The sequence below is a fragment of the Heterodontus francisci genome, chromosome 24 (assembly GCF_036365525.1).
Source record: "Heterodontus francisci isolate sHetFra1 chromosome 24, sHetFra1.hap1, whole genome shotgun sequence".
In the NCBI taxonomy this organism is placed as follows: domain Eukaryota; kingdom Metazoa; phylum Chordata; class Chondrichthyes; order Heterodontiformes; family Heterodontidae; genus Heterodontus; species Heterodontus francisci.
Window position 1 is genome coordinate 73059302 of NC_090394.1, and position 12730 is coordinate 73072031.

Below are 12730 nucleotides of genomic sequence, written 5' to 3' on the forward strand. Positions count from 1 at the left end.
TTGTGTCTTACTAACTTATTTAAATTTTTTTAAGTAACAAGGAGCACTGATGAGGGTAGTGCAGTAGATGTTGTCTACATGGATTTTAGTTAGGAATTTGACAAGGTCCCACATGGCAGACTGGTCAGAAAAGTAAAAGCCCATGGGATACAGGGGAGTGTGGCGAGTTGGATCCAAAATTGGCTCAGTGACAGGAAACAAAGGGTAATGGTCAACAGATGTTTTTGCGAATGGAAAGCGGTTTCCAGTGGCATTCCACAGGGCTCAGTGTTGGGTCCCTTGCTGTTTGTGGCATATCCTATTAATGATTTGGACTAAAATGTGGGAGGCACGACTGGGAAATTTGTAGATGAATCAAAAATTGGCCGTGCAGTTGATAGTGAAGAGGATAGTCGTAGACTCCAGAATGATGTCGATGGTTTGGTTGAGTGGGCGGAAAAGTGTCAAATGGAATTCAATCCAGAGAAGTGAGGTAATGCATTTGGGGAGGGCAAACAAAGCAAGGGAATTCACAATAAACAGGAGGATATTGAGAGGGATAGAGGAAGTGAGACACCTTGGAGTGCATGTCCACAGGTCCCTGAAAGTGCCAGGACAGGTAGATAAAGTAGTAAAGGCGGCATATGGATTGCTTTCCTATATTTGCCGAGGTATAGAATACAAAATCAGGGATATAATGCTGGAACTGTATAAAATGCTGGTTAGGCCACAGCTGGAGTATTGCGTACAGTTCTGGTCACCACATTCCAGGAAGGACAGAATTGCTCTGCAGTGAGTACAGAGGAGATTTAAAGAATGTCACCAGGGCTTGGAAATTGCAGCTATGAGGAAAGATTGGATAGGCTAGGGTTGTTTTCCTTAGAACAGAGGCGGCTGAGGGGTGACTTAATTGAAGCGTACAAAATTATGAGGGGCCTAGATAGACAGGAGGGACCTATTTCCCCTAGCAGAGAGATCAATTACTAGGGGGCACAGATTTAAGGCGATTGGTAGAAGGATTAGAATGGACATGAGGAAAAGCTTTTTCACCCAGAGGGTGGTTGGTGCCTGGAATTCGCTGCCCGAATCGGTGGTGGAGGCAGAAACCCTCAACTCATTTAAAAAGGTATCTAGAAGTGCTGTAACCTGCAAGGCTACAGACCAGGTGCTGGAAGGTGGGATGAGAACGTGCAGCTAGTTTTTTCAGCCAGCGCAGACATGACTGGTTCTGAGCCGTAACTTTTCTATGGCTCTAAGTTCTATAAGGAAGAGGAAAGCTATGACAGGATTTATACTCGCTAATCAAAAACAGCTGCACACATTAGAAAAGCTGAGGCAGAATCCAACAACACTGTTGGGAAAAATGATTAAATATTGTATGCTTGGGGCAGAATGGAGGATGCCCAGAAAATTTGCTTCGCTACGTTGGCATGTGATGTAGCACATCTGCAAAATGAACTGCGAGTGTCCGAAAACCAGTAAAACCTTGCATAAAAACAGAAAATGATGGAAGTACACAGCAGTTCTGGCAGCATCTGTGGACAGAGAAACAGAGTTAATGTTTCAGGTCTGTGACCTTTCATCAGAACCTTGGAACAGACACAAATGCCAGTGAAAATGGTTTTCATTATAAAATGGTTTATTCTTTGCAAACAGGTTCTGTACAAAATGTAATTCTTTTCAACATGATGGACCAATCCCAAAGTTATTGTTGGCAAAGCACTCAACATTTTTCTTAAAAAGTAAAAATAAAAAGTTCATAAATTACAAAAGGTACTGGCCGCACTGAGCAATAGAACTTATACAAGATATACAGGACTAAAACTGACTTGTATCAGTAAAAATACATCTGTTTTGAAAAGGTGTAAAGCTGCTGACAATACCCTTGGAAAAACCCACAAAACCTTTGTAGAGGCATCTTAAACAGCGTAAGGGGGTGTGGCAAATACCCAAACTCATTCTTGCATCCTTGCTGATTGTAGATTCCAGCATTAACCGGAATTCCAGCTAGCATTTCGCACAGAATGCAGAAGGAATGACTTGTTAAGTTTCAGTGACGGCTCCCTTTTCAGAATGCTACAAAGAAAAGAAATAAAATAAAAGCAGCCATTTTACACAGCCAGCCAACCTCAACTCTGGTCGGCCAACACTGGCATCCAATTTATGTAGAGAAATAGATTCCTCCTAATTTGAACCAATGACTCTTGAGCATGGTACAAAACAGTAAAAACACTTCACGGCTGAAACCGCAATACTTCCCGAATCTTACAAAAGTGCAGTACTTGCTTGTTATTGTTGCGACAGAAACCTCTCTTTAGAACCCCTCCACTTTCTTGAAATAATCTGCAAAAGGCATCTGTTTATATCGAAAATACTCTGTGGTAAGTGAGATTCTTTTTTAAAACCATGCAGGAATTCTGCAATGTTTGACAAACAATGCTGAGTAGTGCATAATTAAAACCATTGAGTAACTCAGCTCACTCATGCATTATTCCCCACCTCCATTGACCCAGTGCAGGGATACAAGTGTGCAGTTACTAACTGAGCACTTGATGGTAAAACTTTTTGCTTTACCAGTGCAATGTTAAACTTTCACTGCTTCCCTTCCCCTCACCTCCTTTCCAATGTCTTTTTTAGACATCTTTTAATGAACACTCTCACGCAGAGGCCACTGCATCTGTCCCCACCCGTTCACTGAACGTGCACCTCACATGAACTGCGTGAAACATGGCCCACCGTTGGCACAAGATTCTGAGGGCACTTTGCACACTTAGCATTGTGCTTTCTGAAAGTAACCTCTCCAGAGCAGTCAGCATCTAGTAATACTGCTACCAGTGTCAAAAGGATTGAGGTATTGTTATTTTAATCACTCTCCCCTGTACAGGTCTTAATCAATGGTTCCATCTAAAAACCAGAGGTCACACATGATCCAACAGAGTTACGCAAAATAAACAAAAATGTTACAAACTGGAGGCTGAGGTGGTCAAGTCCAACAAGGAAAAAGAATCGTAGAATTTGGTGTGTCTATCACTGCACGTTGCAATAATAAAAAAAAAATCTTGACACAACAACCATACTCTCCTCCCCCTGCCCCGACTGGGGATCAAATGTTCCGGCCTCACAGCCACGGGTGCCAGGCGGGGTCCATGCGACAGAGGTTGTCCAGGCTGTTGGCAGCTGCGACAAGTGTGTTGACTTTGCTCTCTCCACCCTCGAACTGGGCCAGGCTGTGCAGCCGGGTTACAATGGCAGTCACCGCCTTCTGAACCAGCGAGACCAGCTGCTGGCTGTCCATGTTCTCAGGCTGGCCGGCTGCCGAGAGCGGCGAGGAGGTGTCCTCTTGAGTCTTCTTGTGCCAGGCAATTATTTCATCGCGTAGCACAGCTTTCAGAATGCCATCAACCTATGCGGAGAAGAAAATTGGATAATTATCTATAATTAACAGAATAACCAAGGGAGCTGTCCCCAGCACAGCTAGTGTAATAAGTCACATTCTTTCATCGATTGGATGTGAAATGAGAAAAAAAAACACGCACAGTAAAACAAAAACAGCATTTTAATCTAAAAGCTATCTGAAATAGCTGGAGTTATCCTTTTTCCAAAACAAGTATTAGGCAAGTTAACTATTACATTGCTAAGAAAATTAAAAACCAGTCAGCTATGATGATCTGGAATGTGCTGCCTGAAAGGGCAGTGGAAGCTGATTCAATAGCAACTTTTAAAAGGGAATTGGATATATAGTTCCCAAGGGCAATTAGGGATGGGCAACAAATGCTGGCCTTGCCAGCGATGCCTACATACCATGAAATTAAAAAAAAAAAGTTGAAAAGTGAAAAAGATGAAATGCTATGAGGAAGAGCAGAAAAGTGGGACTAATTGAGATAGCTCTTTCAAAGAGTCGGCACCTACACAATGGGCTGAATGGCCTCCTTGTGATGTCCAGCCTGAATGGCAAAAACAAACTATTGCAATGCTTGCAACAACAGACTTTGAGAGAATAGAAGTAAAAAATGAAGAGCAAACTTTAGTCAGAAACATCTATTTACTTTGCGGCCTCGAAATATTCCAGAGCCGTTGGACATTGAGTTTACCCTAAAGTGGGACGTTTTCTTTAACAGTGCCTTACTTAGCCCGTGATCTGAATATCTGCTCAATTCAGGCATCTTAGCTTGGCTCGCTTACAATATATTAAAGTAGAACATATATATGATGATTGCTGCAACTGCCAGACAATGTAGACATTTGTGAAATTCTTTTCTTGGGGAATGGTGAGGAGGGGGAAGAGCGAGTGGATGGTGTGTGACAGGCGAGAAGCACTTTGGTCAAGGCAGAGAGCTCAAGAAGCTAGTGCATGTGCCTTTCTCCCAGGCGCAGGAGCATCACGCGCTACAGGAACTGTAACAGACATCACATTTGAATTGCTTATGACAGTGTGTTAACCTGACCATCAAAGTGGAATCCTTCAATAAAGAGAAGATTAAATAGGACAGTGTGCTAATCAAAGTAGTTAGGTTTCTGACAGGCCTGGCTACTATACAGTCTTACTTTATTGTGGTTAGAAATTTAATGAAGCTCATCATTTATCACAGAGATAGCACAAGTATGTTAAATATATAAAAGCTGGAGAGCCTGAGCTGATTATATCCCAAGTGATATCAATACAAAAACCATTTACCTATTTCAGTAAGGAAGTGTAAGAATGGTCTCTGGAATGTTTATGAAAACAGATTTCACTGTAATCTGAATTTTACCAGCCCCTCGAAGCCGTGGTTCGTGGTAGGGGGGCCCACCTCAACCCACGACACCAAGAAGGTCCTGCTGGATATTAGCAGCGGTAACGAAGCCTCAGTGCGGCTACCCCGCCTTCATTAAAATATTTAAATAAGTGTTAATAAAATTCAAATTAACTTACCTGCCGATGGTTGCCGTCCCATGCCGATTTTACGGCCAATTGGCCACGACTCGCGCTCTTTCGGAACTCCGTTGGGGTTCCACGGCGAGACACTAGCGGGGAGTGGGGTGGAATACAATTATCAGGGCGGGAGGTGTGGGGGAGCGGGGAAAACACTTTTTATTGGCTGTGGGAATGGTGGGAAGGGGTTGAAGGGCAAATGTGAGAAGGTTGGGGGGGGAATACAATAAGTTTTCTGAATATACGGCAATGAAAAGACCATTGGAGGTTTGGGAAAGGGCCTCCATCTTCTAATTATTTATTAAAAGCAAATGAAATCTAATACCCCTTTTAAAATGTACATTTTTGCTAAGGGCTTGAAGCGCTTTAAAAATGGCGCCGGTGCCTACTCAGTGGCACCAGACGCTGTTGCCAGAAATGCAGCAGCCGCCCCCCTCTGCGTCATCGGGGGCGGCCGCTCAGCCCCCTCCATTTAAATATTGCAGGGTTGTGCGGCGGCACTTCCATGTCGGAAGGCCGCTGCTTTCACAGCGCGCCGCCGCAGAACACAGCATGCTGATAAAATTCAGCCCCTTGACTACAAACAACAGTGCTTAAAAGCCAGCCTTTCCTCAGTGGCAGCACTCTCACTTCTGAATAAGATTGTGGCTTCAAGTCCCACTCCAGAAATTCGAGCGCATAATCTATTCTGACACTCCAGTGTAGTACTGAGGGAGTGCTGAACAGTTGGAGGTGCCAGCTTTCAGATGAGACGTTAAACCGAGGATCTGTCTGCCCTCTTGGTGAATGTTAAAAAAAATCCCAAGGCACTACGTTGAAGAGGAGCAGGGGAGTTCTCCCCAGTGCCCTGGCCAATATTTATCCCTCATCCAGCACCGAAATAGATTATCTGGTCATTATCACATTGCTGTTTGTGGGAGCTTGCTGTGCACAGATTGGTTGCCATGTTTCTTTCATTACAACAATGACTACATTTCAAAAAGTATTTAATTGGCTGTAAAGCGCGTTGGGACTTTGAGGTTATGAAAGGTAATGATATAAATACACGTTCTTACCTTTCCGGATGACAACAATCTATTTTATTAGAAAAATGAAAGTAGTCAGGGACCCAATAGGAAAGTTGAGAATGAAGCTCTGATAATGGCAGTCAAATCACAAAGAAATAACCCGTGGGTTGGGAAGGCAAGGGATTTGCCTGAACAGTACAGCGATTGTAGCACTGGGAATAGTACAAGTGACTCCCTGATTTGTTGGATGTTTAATATGTGAATGTGTAAAATGGGTTTTGCTGTGAGCAGTGCTGGCTGCACATCATTTGAAGGAGCACAGGGAGAATTTGCAGACACACTCATATCACAACAGAGAATTCATTTCTGTTGAAAAGTTCAGCACATTCTGTTCCAGAGGTTTTAGACTGCGACTGTTGCTCTTAGCTTCTAAGAAGGTACTGGCAGTTAAAACTGGAATCTTTCATCTTTACATTCCTGGCTCAGGCAATTGGAACAGACTACACAAAGGAATTTAAATTGCTCAGCTCTGGTCATTCGGAGAATGGTAGACATCCACCATCTTTTGGCCTATTAGAAAGTTTCAGGTGAAGTCCTAACCCTGTTGACCTAGCAGCATGGAAAGTCTGACGGTACGGACGAGAGACTGTATTGCCTTACTTTAAAGTTTGGTTGTGCGAAACATCTGGCGACAGCTATCATCGAAGCAGTAAGTGGGCCGGACACTCCAATGGTGGTGAGAAACTCTGAGATGTTTGGAGTGAGACGGAAGGGCACAGGGCGGTTGGCATCCAGATCGCCCGAATTGTCATTGATATCAAATCTGAAGTACGCCACGTTGAGCTTTCCAGTGTCCTGGAACACAAGGTCAAACAGCAGGATCTTGTTCAGTAAACTAATGTGATTGATAGAAATGTACAGCCAATAGCAAATACTGAAGTTATTAACGGGTAAAATACACAGGGTCAAAGGTGCCAGTACCTTTACTTTTTCATTCAAAGGGTCAATTGATTTGACAATGTAATCTAAGGACGTGCAGTTCAACAGCACGACCAGAAACAGGCATTCCTTAATTGCAATACCTCCTCACATGACCCTGTCTGGGACCTCCTGGATCTAAATACCTACTGATAATTAAAGGTTTCAAGAATGTTAAATAAACAGGCATTCACCTCAGTCACCCAATTTGCTGGATAACAAGTGCAGAATTTCTTTTTTTCCCCATTCCATTTCCATGTCTGCTCGCTTTCTATAACCCAGCCTCATGACAAACAGAATCACGGATGAGATTAAAGTGTTGAAAATGTTAAAAGGATTCAATAGGGTAGATACAGAGAAGCAATTTCCTCTAATAACAAAAATAGAAAGTGCTGGAAATACTCAGCAGGTCAGACAGCATCTGTGGAGAGAGGAGCAGAGTTAACGTTTTGAGTTGGATAGGAGTTCTTCAGGGTCTAAAGATTCATATCTAACTTGAAACGTTAACTCTGTTTCCCTCTCCACGGATGCTGCCAGACATGCTGAGTATTTCCAGCAGCCACAGTATTTTGCTTTTATTTTAGCTATTTCCTCTAGCAGGGAAATCAATAACGAGGAAACATAATCTTAAAATTAGAGCAAGACCATTTAGAAGAGAAATCAGGAAGCTTTTTTTTTTAACCCTCACACAAAGAGCTCTCTCTCTCACAAAGGCTGTGAATGCTGGGGCACAACAGGAGCTTTCAAGCTTGTGATCAGTAGATTTTATTTGGGTATGGGTAATAAGGAGCATGCAGCTGAAGTGGAGTTAAAGTACAGATTAGAAACATAGGAACTTAGGAGCAGGAGTAGGCCATTCAGCCCATCAAGCCTGCTCTGCCATTCAATACAATCATGGCTGATCATCCATTTCAATGCCTTTTTCCCCCATAACTATCCCCATATCCCCTTATATCATTGACAGCCATGTCATTAGCCATGATCTAGCCAAACGGCAGAGCAGGCTTAAGGAGCTGAATGGCCTCCTCCTGTTGCAATGATCACAGGTGTTAAATTCTATTAACTTGTGAAACACTTTGGGACATCCTGGGGACGATACAAGTGCAAGCTCTTTCTCTCAACTTTCAAACACGCTCATTAACCATAGGGTGGGAGTTCTTCAACATTACTGAACGTCAGAAGGGTTCAACTATCTTAAAGCACCTTTTGGCTGAAAAAGTCACTATGATCGTCAATCTGTTCGACAACGTAGATTAAGAAGCGATTTAACTAGATCGTGCAAATTTGAAATAATGACTTTGAGGACACCACTTGCGGCATGGCTTGCATTGATTGTTGGAGAATTTAATTAGTTCTGTTCAATTCATTTGCTTATGAACATGAAGATTTTTTGACAACTATAAGAGTAGGAAGGCTAAACTTCTGGCACACCATTTAACGATGATCTGGCAATATTGATACTTGAAGAAAAATTAACAGTTCTCAGTCAGTAATGCCTGTAATTTGCATAAGGTTTTCTTTTACATCTCATGAAAATATAATAGAGCAGTCAGCATGGATTTCAAAAGGGACAATCATTCTTGACCAACCTTATTGAATTCTTTGTAGTAATAACAGAAAGGGTTGACAAGGGTAGCGTAGATGTAATATGTTTGGATTTTCAATAGGCTTTCGACAAGTTAACGCACAGTAGACTCATGACTAAGGCCAGAGTCAAAGGACAAGTAGCAGAACAGCTGGTAAGTTGGTTACGAACCAGAAAACAGAGTAGGGGATTAAAGGTAGTAACTTAGACTGGTAAAAGCTGGGAAGCGGTTCCACAAGGATCGGTGCTGGGAACACTCTTGTTCACCATTTACTGAAACGATCTGAACTCTGGAATCGGAAGCTCAATTTCAAAATTTGTAGATGGCACCAAATTTGGTGGGGGTGGGGAATGGTTAATAAGGAGAACAAAATAATAAAGGAAGACATTCATAAACTTACAGAATGGATTTGTAATAGCAAAATGAATTTGTGTAGATTGTGTAGTGCGAGAAGGTAAATTTTGTTTGGAAGGTTAAGGAGGCCACATACGCCTTGGAAAATAATTGTTTAAATGGGGTAGAGGAAAAGAGGGATCTCAGGGTTCAGTTACACAAATTATTAAAAGTAGCAGCACAGGTTAATAAGGCCATAAGGAAAGCAAACAAAGTGCTGGAGTTCATTTCTAGAGGGATAGAATTGAAAAAGAGAGAAGTTATGTTAAAGTTGCATAGAACCTTGGTTAGACTACACTTGAGAAGTGCAGGGCACAGTTCTGGTCCTCATATTATTAAAATGATATAGAGACACTGGAAAAAATACAAAAAATGTTTACTAGGATAATGCCAGAACTGAGAGGTTATACCAAATCAGGAAAGTTTGAATACACTGCAGCTCTTTTCTCTAGAAAAGATGAGGGGTGACCTGATAGAGGGCTTTAAGATTGTGAAAATGCTTTGATAGAATAGCTGTAGAGAAGATGTTGCCACTTGTGGGGGAGACCAGACTAGGGGCCATAACATAAGACAAGACACTCATAAATCCAATAGGGAATTCAGGAGAAGCTTCTTTGTCCAGAGAGGGGTTAGAATGCGGAACTCACTACTGCTAGGAACTGTTGAGGCAAATAGCAGAGATGCATTTCAGTGAAATCTAGATTAATACATGAGGAATAAAGGAAGAGAAGGATATGCTGATAAGGTTAAATGAAGAGGAAGGGAGGGGAGGCTCGTGTGCAGCATAAACATCGGTATAGAACTGTTGGGCCAAATGGCCTGAAGTAATGCTTTGTAACAAACAGATAATGAAGATGGCAACAGGAAAAAACGTCAGGTTACAAATTTGCACTTCTCTGTCTCGAAAAAAATCTGCAATGCAATCTTTGCATTGACACGTGAAAAGTTCACCTTTAATCATTTTAAAATGAATCAAGAAGAAATGAGATTGAAATGGCTTTTAAAAAGAAATCCCAGCAGTAATTGCTTTTGCATGAGACAAAACCAAGAGCTATAAAATATAGCTGGGCACAAACCCCAGTACAGACAACAGTTCATTGCCCTCACTGGATTCATTTTAGCTCAGTGTAATTATCATTTTGTTTAAATTGCTTCAAATTAGTTACATAAATAGTCTTTAGTTCCACAATGACCATTAGCTGCACCTGCTCCAGGCGCCTTGCACAGACTGGCAGTGGGCACTAAACATCAAAATGCTCTGAGTATACCAGGGGTGTTAAAATTCCGTGAAACTCTCAGCATTTCTACAAAACTTACTGTGGTGAATGTGGCTGTCGTTCACAAGCTTATGCAACGACGAAAACTTTAACATTTCCCTGACAATGTTAAGAATGGATTTGGCACGTACCTGTGCAATTTGAAGCATCTCTGGGTTAAGGCGGTTCAGGTGGAGTACAAACTCAGCAAAACCAATTAATGCAAGCTGAATGGTGAACATTTTTCTAAAGGTCCAGTAGTCGGTGGCATTAGGAAAGGTGTGCAAAGCCCATTCCTTCAACATACTCCGGGGCACCATGTTCCCTTGTACCTCCTTCAGAATGTCACGTAGAACCTGAAAGCACAGCAAGGAAATCCAGTTTAGTGTCACACCCTTCGTCATGTGTGAACGCAGTGCACGATAGTAGAACATTGTTTTAAGAAATTAAGAAAAATCAGTAAATCCATGAAGAGTTGGGCATGGGATTGCTAAGGGATAGTGAAAGGAAATGTGAAAGCTCTTTGAAATATAACAAGCATTTATGAGAAAATGAGCGACGGGGGTGGGGGGAGGAACAGATGGGGACGGTAGAGGTAATGAGCAAGAGGGAAAAGAGGGAAGCAAAGAGAGGAAAGGAGGGAAATAAGGAATGAGAAGGAAAGGGAAAAAGGAGAGAATAGGGCAGAAGAGGAATAGAGGACAAGTCACTATATTCCAATATCAATTGACAATACTTGCCTGTTAAGTTAGGAGCTGCGCAGTAAGATAAACCCCATCCATTGAATACTTTTTCTTTATTAATGGCCAACTATTTTTGTCAACTTTGCGCCTTACAATAATATTGGCATCGAGGCTTGCAGCAGCCCACGATGCAGATGAGGGACTGAGCAAGACCGTGTGATTCTGTTTGACATGAGCCTGCACCCAGCATATGGTAGGGTGCTTAGCTATTTGGCTTGAACATGTTGTATGAATATGAAACAATCAAACTTTCACTAGTGCCATTTGTGCAATGCAGTGCTGAAGAAAGGTTAGCTCAGAAAATTAATTGAAACCCACAGGCCTGTTCCATGTGTTTTCAGAGGGAGAATTCAGATGAACACATTATTGCCTGGAGAGCCTTAATTTATCTATTGTGCTTCATAATGTCGACATGAGCTAACATTTTATTCACCAACATACGCCACTGCTGTCATTTGGCACTAAACTGCACATTTTATCAAGTTGTTGCGAAGATATAATCCTGCAGAAATCGACGAGATTGTTCTCGGATTTTGAGACGAGGTGGTTTAAAGGTCATCTCCAATTGTACTCTGCTAAACTAAGGCCAGAAAGGACCACTGATATTCAACAGCAGGGTTCTTAGATATTTCAACCAAATCAGTGACTACTTCTACCTTGCAGCTTCATTTCCATGGCACTTGATACACTGAGTGATGACACCAGCTATGGGACATAGTTGCCTTCATAACTTTGTGCATCAAGTGGAACAGTAAAGCGGACCAGGAACATTAATCTTTCTTTGAGGAGTGTGAAGCGATATTTTTAAAATAAATCAGTCAAGTCTCCAATTCTTGGGACAGCCCCAATAGGCACGGAGGCAGCAAATGGAGGGTCCCAGACTCTCAGCAGCTTAGAGCTACTAATGGACCCATCTTGAAACCAGGAGAGATGGCACCGCTCTTCGAGAAAGGTAAGCGATTCCAGCACAAAGTCACCATCTACAGACAGATGCTAGAGTGGGATGGGTTGCCAACAAATCTGCATGCACAATAAACAATGTTTTCAATTTGTGCAGCACTTGTAAATAGTACCAAAAGTAAATCTGGTAAAGGTTTTGGATTTTGAACAAAATAATAAATAGCAGGTAATGCTAGCAGGATGACTGATGTTATCCATCATCCAGTTTTTATTCACCATTTAAATGGGTGGAGATCCTGTAAACAAGCCCCAGCCTCATTTTCTATAACTTTAACTGGCCGACCACATGTAATTAGTACACACCAACTTGCATTTATGTAGCGCCTATAACATCGTAAAACATCCCAAGGCACTTCAAAGAAACGTTATCAAAAAGAAATTAGAGAGTTGGAGAAGTTTAGAGAGATAATTTCAGAGTGTAGGGCCCAGGCAGTTGAAGGCACAGCCACCAGGAGTCAAACAAAAGAAGTCAGGAGGGCAAGATCAAAATACAACTAAGTTGCAATTGCCTGACATCTTTGCTTTCAACATATATGTGCAAATTGTCAATTTTCACCTTTAATCAGAAGTACATATTGTCATGCTGACCCCAGACACCTGGCTGGAAGAACATTTGCATACTAAGAGTGTGCTTGGAGAGACAAAAGAATTATTCCCTGATCCAATTAACTCAAAAGTGAAGGTTTAAGGAAGCGCATTCCACAATGATAGGGCTGGTTGGACCAGCTGGTCACATGACTAACCAGCTGATCCAGGCTTTTGAATGAGAGACAGGACAGTTTGAATTCGGAAGGCAGTTTGCAACTAAAGCTGGAACAAGGAAGCCTCTCTCCTGGCTGTCTCTCTCTCTCGCTTTCTCCCAAGCCACTGGACCCACGAAAGACACGTACACCTCAAGAGAGAAAAGACTCTGACA

General features: G+C 42.2%; 1 protein-coding gene across 3 annotated transcripts in view; it reads right to left on the minus strand.

Moving 5' to 3' along the window:
• Window positions 1-1597: 1597 nt before the first annotated feature.
• trrap (transformation/transcription domain-associated protein) overlaps window positions 1598-12730 on the minus strand; it is a 218468-nt gene continuing 207335 nt past the window's right edge. For all 3 annotated transcript variants that reach the window (XM_068056569.1, XM_068056568.1, XM_068056567.1), the window contains 3 exons: window positions 10264-10467; window positions 6559-6753; window positions 1598-3382 (listed from right to left, as the gene is read on the minus strand). In XM_068056569.1, the coding sequence (XP_067912670.1) occupies window positions 3098-3382; window positions 6559-6753; window positions 10264-10467 (684 nt within the window). In that variant the 3' untranslated portion in view covers window positions 1598-3097. The remainder of the gene's footprint in view (window positions 3383-6558; window positions 6754-10263; window positions 10468-12730) is intronic.